This window comes from Silurus meridionalis, chromosome 19 (assembly GCF_014805685.1).
Source record: "Silurus meridionalis isolate SWU-2019-XX chromosome 19, ASM1480568v1, whole genome shotgun sequence".
Taxonomy (NCBI): Eukaryota; Metazoa; Chordata; class Actinopteri; order Siluriformes; family Siluridae; genus Silurus; species Silurus meridionalis.
This window is the reverse complement of record NC_060902.1, coordinates 17,683,566-17,691,772: the sequence shown is the minus strand read 5'-3', so window position 1 is coordinate 17,691,772 and position 8,207 is coordinate 17,683,566. Positions and strand designations below refer to the sequence as shown.

At 42.3% G+C, this 8,207-nt stretch overlaps 1 protein-coding gene and 1 long non-coding RNA gene across 3 annotated transcripts in view; one reads left to right on the top strand and one right to left on the bottom strand.

Annotated features, from left to right (window-relative positions):
* erc2 (ELKS/RAB6-interacting/CAST family member 2) overlaps nt 1-8,207 on the top strand; it is a 43,530-nt gene that overhangs the window by 15,397 nt on the left and 19,926 nt on the right. For both annotated transcript variants that reach the window (XM_046875493.1, XM_046875494.1), the window contains exons 3-5: nt 3,300-3,326; nt 4,958-5,395; nt 6,197-6,271. In XM_046875493.1, coding sequence (XP_046731449.1) covers nt 3,300-3,326; nt 4,958-5,395; nt 6,197-6,271 — 540 coding nt within the window. The remainder of the gene's footprint in view (nt 1-3,299; nt 3,327-4,957; nt 5,396-6,196; nt 6,272-8,207) is intronic.
* Nucleotides 5,231-6,638, bottom strand: LOC124402464. The gene is made up of 3 exons (XR_006928735.1): nt 6,322-6,638; nt 6,185-6,247; nt 5,231-5,356 (listed from the first exon to the last, which is right to left on the bottom strand). It is a non-coding gene; the product is annotated as an uncharacterized LOC124402464 (long non-coding RNA).

Below are 8,207 nucleotides of genomic sequence, written 5' to 3'. Positions count from 1 at the left end.
GACAACACTGTGACCTCAACACACTCCATCTGTGTGTGTGTGTGTGTGTGTGTGTGTGAGAGAGAGAGAGAGAGAGAGAGAGACGATGTGTTTGTGTGTGTGTGTGTGTGTGTGTGTGAGAGAGAGAGAGAGAGAGAGAGAGAGAGAGAGAGAGAGAGAGCATATGTGTTTGTGTGTATGTGTGTGTGTGTGTGTGTGTGAGAGAGAGAGAGAGAGATGTGTGTGTGTGTATGAGTGTGTGTGTGTGTGTGGGGGGGGATCATATGGATTGCAATTATGCAAATGGATTTATTGGACTATTTCCTCCCATTCATTATACTCACAGGATGACTATTGATTACAGACAGTGAGAGACAGACAGACAGACAGTGAGCGACAGACAGACAGACAGACAGACAGTGAGAGACAGACAGTGACAGACAGACAGACAGTGACAGACAAAAAGACAGACAGACAGACAGACAGTGAGAGACAGACAGACAGACAGACAGTGAGAGACAGACAGACAGACAGACAGACAGTGAGAGACAGACAGACAGACAGTGAGAGACAGACAGACAGTCTCTCTCTTGATTTCTCTTCACTAAACTGTTTCTCGAGTGCGTTCTCTCAGCACCGCTGCTGCTACGTGAATATGTCGTATCACAAATACGGAGACGGAGGCGTGTCCTGAGAGTCACATAGAATACAGATTAACATGGCAGAGGTAGAGCTGTAACATCCTGCAGACACAACAGGAGAAGAACGTGCTCTTATTTAATATTATTTTCTTTTTCTCTGTGTGAAAGAGTCATGCATTAAAAGTCAAAAGGCACTTAAATAAATTGATGATTTTCTTTCTGTCTGCAACAAAGAAATAAAAGTGAACTTTCAGTACCATTTTGAACTGCAGAGCATCGGATTTATTGTTGGTGTAAATCAAGATGTGAATCGTATCGGCCCCAGTTATGGAGATGCACATGTGTGTCATGGTGTGTGTATTATATGTATGTGTGTGTATATGTGTGCATTTTTGTGTGTGTGTATGTAATGGCTGTGAAAGGTTTGAGGGCTCACAGGGTCGGGCTTCAGTATTGTCTGGAGGTTTGGGATGGGTTCTCTGTGCATGTGAGGTGTGTGTTTTGGGGTTTGATGGTATCACGTCTGTTTCAGTTTAAATGTAACACTAGAAACATTTTCACGTTTCACACTTTCTTTATTTACTGTATGACTCTCAGAATGTCCCCACAATGCTCTATTCTTCACAACACATACATAAATTTACCAACATCTCAGCAGCATGATGTATAATAACTAGAGAATATAATGTGTGTGTTGAGGGTGTTGAAGTGTATTAATATCAGTGCAAGAGGAAAAAGTGTTCAGGGATCATTTTGTGATTTTTTTTTAGTATAGAAAAGCAAATTTCACATTTTAAATAAACCTTGTAGTTATTTAGGCAAACAGCGTATCTACAGGCGGAGAGGGTTATAGAACAGAAGACTGAAGGTGTTTATGCAGCACACTTTCAGCATGCAGGTGTGGAAAAACACCGGGAGTCCCAGGGTTAGGTGGATGGTGTTTAGGGTGAAGTCAAGCAGATGAGTGCTGAGTGAGAGGAAATACTGTGTGTTTGGTCTCCTGGAAAACTGAAGTCCTGGGAATATAGGAGCCTATAAACACCGGGACCCATGACTGTAAAGGATGAGAGACACAGTTATGTCACATGACCGTGTAATGAAACTGCTGTAATGATGTAATAAGATCATGTGATTGAATATGAATTATTTTAACATTGTCTTGTCAAAGTCAGGACATGTGTATGGAAAATCTGGAAATGTATTTTGTGTGTGTGTGTGTGTGTGTGTGTGTGTGTGTGTGTGTGTGTGTTGCCCCCTGCTAGACATCTTTGAAAACTGCAGTAAACTTGTGTGACTCTGCAACGCCTTCTGCTGGACACACTGCACCATACACCAGCACATTAAAACACACAGACACACAGACACACACACACACACACATACACACAGACACACACACACACACACACACACACACACACACACACACACACACACACACACACACACACACACAAATCTCCCGTGGTTTCGTCTCTTTCTTAAAAAGGGTTGATGAATTTTTAATAGTATCTGATGAGCGAGTCACTGCACATGATTAATTCTCATCGTACAGGAGTGAAGCCTCAGTGTTTCAGACATGTCTGAAGTTTGATGTCACATGACGGATGTCACGTGTTACGTAACTGATGATTGACATTCAGTTTGTTTGCTATGGATATGAAAGCTCCATAAACCCGTCACAGCTCGTCTACAAGCTGCCAGAGGGCAAAAAATACACACATGAGCTCTGAATGCACTAAAGACCCCAAATAACCTCACATAACATTATATACAGATCCTCAAACAACAGAGCCACAAAACATCAAATACCTTTCTGATTATATCATCAATTAGAGAGAGAGAGAGAGAGACAGAGGGAGAGACAGGTAGAAAGACAGACATACAGACAGCGAGCGAGACAGTAAAAGAGAGAAAGACAGACAAACTGCGAGAGAGAGACAGACAGACAAAGAGGGGAGAGAGAGAGAGGAGACAGACAGACAAAGAGGGGAAAGAGAGAGAGAGAGAGACAGACAGACAGACAGACAGACAGACAGACAGCAAGAGAGACAGTGAGAGGGAGAGAGGAGAGAGAGAGAGAGACAGACAGACAGCAAGAGAGACAGTGAGAGGGAGAGAGTGAGAGAGAGAGAGAGAGAGAGAGAGAGAGAGAGAGACAGACAGACAGACAGACAGCGATAGAGACATTGAGAGAGAGACAGACAGACAAAGAGGAGAGAGAGAAAGAGAGACAGCAAGAGAAACAGTGAGACAGACTGAGAGACAAACAATGAGAGAAAGAGAGGAACACTTAGAACAACAGAGTAACTAAAAAAGGGACAGACTGAGAGAAAAGAAATAATCTTGTGTTCTGCTTATGTCAACTATTAGACAGAGAGAGAGAGAGAGAGAGAGTGAGAGAGAGAGAGTGAGAGAGAGTGAGACGGACGGACAGATAAATAGATCTTATATCATCAATCAGTTTGTGCATAAATTAATATTTTGTTGTCACCCATTTTTGGTCACATCACCACCAATCTCATCTTACAACAAAATAAGTGTTTTTTATCTGGCTTTAATCACACACACACACACACACACACGCACACACACACACACACACACGCTTCTCTCTGTCCTCACTGTGTCGTGATATTTTGCTCTGATGCTCTTCACACTCTCCATCTTTCCCATCAGCACCTGATGGACGCTCGCAGGACCAAGGTGTGTTACACTGCTCACATAACACTGCTCTGACTCTGAGTGTGTATTAAAGTGTGTGAGCATTAAACTGTGTGTCCATACACTGTGTCTGTGTCTGTTTGTATGTGTGTCTGTGTGTGTGTGTGTGTGTGTGTGTGTGTTTGCTGCATGCCCCATGTGTTCAACTGAAAACTTGCTCAAATCTGGTCCTGGATCAGTATTTCAGCAAAACTGCAGACTCTCACTGTTTCCTCTCCGGCCCCGCCCACAACCCACAACCCATTTCCTTTCATGTCCTGGTGCAAAATTCCTGCTTGGTACTTATTTTCATTAGTTCTTATCTATCAGAGTGGTAGGAGTGATGTGAAAGTAATTGATTTGCTTGGATCTTCTTGGATCTGATAGATTGGAAACTCAGCAGATCCTCTGGAATGATTCACATCAACTCTAATGGATTTTTGTCATTTAGACCAGCAAAGAGCTGAGCAATGAGCTCCATGCGGGAAAGGTCTACGACTAATTATAATATTAAATATATAGAGAAAATAAAGACAAAGCAAATAATGTTTCAATAAAATAAAAATGATCTGTTAGCTTCTGGGACATTTACAAGCTCTGAAAAAGGAAATAATAATAATCTAATAAGTAAACGATCAAAATACTGAAGATAAGAAATAGAGGTCGACCGATCAATTGTTAATCGCTGAAACTATCAGCTACGAGCAAAAATCAATACTGATGGTTTTTCCGGGTTGCTTTATACAGTATGAGAGCGCCTCTGGAGGCGAATGCGTACCACGTGCTCTTATTTGATTAATTTTGGATGTAACTGTTTTTATGTGTTTGGAATGTTATGTTTTGTTTCAGTTTGAATGCATGTCTTTTTTTTTTCCTTAATATTTATTAATGTAATTAACATACTCATATTTATTTCATTTATTGTTTCATTTTCATGATTCAGTACTGTTTTTTATATTTTTTTATTTTTGTAATAATGTTCAGTATTATTCTACATGAAGTGTTTGTTTGTTTATCCAGTATGTATTTATTATTCAGTTGATTATCAGTTATCGGTACGATCAGTACGATCCAGCCTAGCTATCGGTATAATCCATCAGTAAAATCGGTCAACCTCTAAAAATATAAGAATGAACTGAACTAGTAGAAAGAAAAAGCAAAAGTGAGGATGAAATGAAAAGGACAAAGGGATGGAATGGTTTGGACAATGAAAGAGAAAAAGCATAGCTAAAGGCAAACTGGATGAACATGCTCCACTTTCAGCTCTTCCAATTCTCCTACATATTAAGTGTTTTTTCTGAAGGCCTTAACGGCACTACAGAGATGAAGTGAGCCAATAATGAGTTCCTCCAGGTGATCATTTCATCAGGATTCTCCTTGTAAGGTTCCATGTTACACCTTCAGTCCAGGCATGGACACAATCTCCTGCTGGAGCTGTAAAGACAATGAATGTAAAGAATTTCAGTTAAATGGTTTTAATATCCAATAAATAGTTTTTAAAAAGTAAAAAAAGTGAAAAAAGCAGGACTACATTTTTCTGCAGTTATTAAATATCTTTCATTAATATTTTTTTTTTTTATGATTGTAGTAGGAAGAATAAATGCTGGTTCTAACCTGTTTCTGCTTTCTTCTAGCACCTTCAGATGACCATCCAGGCTCTTCAGGATGAGCTAAGGACACAGCGTGATCTGAACCACCTCTTGCAGCAGGAAAGCAACTCCAGGCCTGTAGGAACTGAGCACTTCACTACCATTGAGCTGACTGAGGAGAACTTCCGCCGCCTGCAGGCTGAACATGACCGCCAGGCCAAGGAGCTCTTCCTGCTGAGAAAGACACTGGAAGAGATGGAGCTGAGGATCGAGACACAGAAGCAAACGTTGGGAGCCAGAGACGAGTCCATTAAGAAGCTGTTGGAGATGCTGCAGAGCAAAGGACTCCCTCCGGTTACTGGGAGAACCTCGGATGAGGAGGAGCAAGACAGAGCGAGACGGATTGCAGAGGCTGAGGCTCAACTCGGCCACCTGGAAATCATACTGGACCAGAAGGAGAAAGAGAACCTTCATCTTAGAGAGGTACGCTGTCCTGAGACACATGATCATTTACATGTTATAAAGCAGTAGAATGACTTGAGACAGGTGTGTGGGGTTTAAAAATCCTGGAATTATTTTGTTTTTCAAAACAGTAGAAAGTTTCTTTACTATTGAACAATGAAACAAGGGGGTAAGTCAGATAACAGGAAGTGGTAACTCAAAAAAGTAAACTGGTGGTATGCAGTTTTCACCATCTACATCCAACAATAAGGTTCTAACATTTTTGTAGTCTGGACTTGTACAATCTACAGTATATGAAGGTCCAAACACTTGTTTCTTGTGAACATTTGGCAGTTGGCTTTGTTCTGGTAAAAGGAATGTGATCACATTCACCTGGATCAGAAACTAGGTGTTTGCCCAATGCCATAAATGAAAATGTATATGCCTTAAATGATTAATTCCTGACCCTCCTGATATATCACACTCCATCCTGACCGATCTCATCAACTCCTGACTGATTCTGTACTTTCCTAACACGCCCCCCCCCAAAGCCCCTGGGTCACTGTCCCAATATATCTTGGCCCAACTACCACCCACTATCCTGTCCTCTCCTGGCCCATTATCCTGCCCTCTTTTGGCCCACTTACCTGGCCACTCCTGGCCCACCATCCTTCCCTCTCCTGGCCTACTTTCCCTCGCTCTCCTAGACCACCATCCTGCCCTCTCGTTGCCCACTTTTCCTGCTATTGCTGCTTTTTCACTGCACCCTGTGGGACCCCTGAAATTGTTTTGTATAACCATTTCTCCAAAATGACTAAACTGACTCCTGACCTTCATTTCCAGGAGCTTCACCGAAGAAATCAGCTGCACCAGGACCCGAGCAAGACCAAAGCCCTGCAAACCATCATAGAGATGAAGGTAAGAGCGAAGCTAAAGTTTGTAAAAAAGCAAAAAAAAAACTTTGTCACCTGATCAGAAGGTCATGAAAATCGTGATCACAACAATAATGACACGAACACATGGACTTCTACTGAGGGAGTGGAAAAAGAAGCAGAAGGAAGAAGGAGATAAGACTCTGTGGGATGCTTGGATGAAAGAGCAAGCAGTGTGTGTGTGTGTGTGTGTGTGTGTGTGTGTGTGTGTGTGTGTGTGTGTGTGTATACACTTGGCTACTCTAGACTGCCACCTCCTCACCACCGGAGCCATTACACACACATCTAAAAATATATCATGACCTCATGCAGCTCCTTACACACACACACACACACACACACACACACACACACACACACACACACACATACATACACACACCCTTCAGGATCTTTGTGATTGGACTCCCCTAGAGTAATAATACCCAGAATGCTCCAGTGCAGCACCCACGTGATACCGGAATGAAGCCCATCTGACCAACTGCTGCCCCTTCACATCTTATGCCCTCCAATCAGCACTCGTTTTTTCACCCACTCCCTCCTAGTAATTTCCCATCATGCACCAGTATCCCGTAGCGCTCACACACTCACACACTCACACACACACACACACACACACACACACACACACACTCGCTCTCTCATCTTCCCACCATTGGTGGAACACTGATGCTGTTACCATGGAAACAGGAGCGGGTTGTTTACAACGGTGAAACCACTAACGCAGGCGTGTGTGTGTGTGTGTGTGTGTGTGTGTGTGTGTGAGAGAGAGAGAGAGAGAGAGAGAGAGGGAAGGGAAGGGGAGGGGAGGATTGAGATGAGAGGAAGGGCAGGGATGCTGATGCTGATCATTTGCACATAAAAAGGATACAGTGCAGAGCCATTTTTTTCCTCCTTTCCAGTAGATTTGTGGTTTTGTTTGTCAATACGGCGTGTGTGTGCGGAACGGGAAGTGAGATTGGAATGAGACCGTAGCTAAAGCTTGGGCTTTCATAATGCAAGTGCAATGACTGCTTCTCTATCAGGTAGCCAGATGGATTGGGTTTTAATCTAAAGGAAGCCCTGTAGGTAAGCCGCATTTCTGGGCGTTGTTTGTTACGTTCATGGTAGAAGTATGGTGCTTGGTTCTAGGTGGAAGTTCTTTCAGAGGTACCGTAACACAACAAATCCTAAAGTTGTGTGGACAACTGTCTGGCAGTCTTCATTATCACAGCGCATTTGGAGGAAAGTTTCACGGATCTCTGCAAGGTGTCTCTGAAATTTACAATTGTACACACAATACAGGTAGTCCCTGATTTATGATGGAGATGTGTTCCCATGACACCATCGTAACTTGAAAATATGGTAAGTGGAGACGTGGCCTAGCCTACCCAGGAGTTTTAAAAAATGGTGATCAGTATGGGGTGCTTTACTGTAATTGGTTAATTATTTAACAAATTATAGTAGATCATTTAGCAAAACAGAGCAGTTACACTACCATAATGTGTAAAACTAGTTTTAGTGATTGGAAATTGGGCTTTGAAACACCAAAATACACAGAAAGAAATTGGCGCTCTAACTGAACTCTTTCGTCTGCTGGACAGATTCAGGCAATTTACAAAGTGGAGATGTTTACATCCTGGCAGTGCGCAATGTATCGTACAAAAATGTAAATGCAGCGAAAAACAAATCACTATCGTCATTGTAAGATAAAAAACAATTTGTAAATCGAACCATCGCGACTCAGGGACTACCTGTACCTGGCTGGAAGCTACAAATTGTTCTCATGCTAGCACAACCAGCTAGCATAATGCAGGCTCTATAACACACTGGCTAGACTTGCTCCTCCATGCTGGACCTCAGGAGTTTGATCATAAGCTACAAATAACAAGGTGCAAGGAGTAGAAGAATGAAGGGTGGATTGTGATCACCAACAGGATATC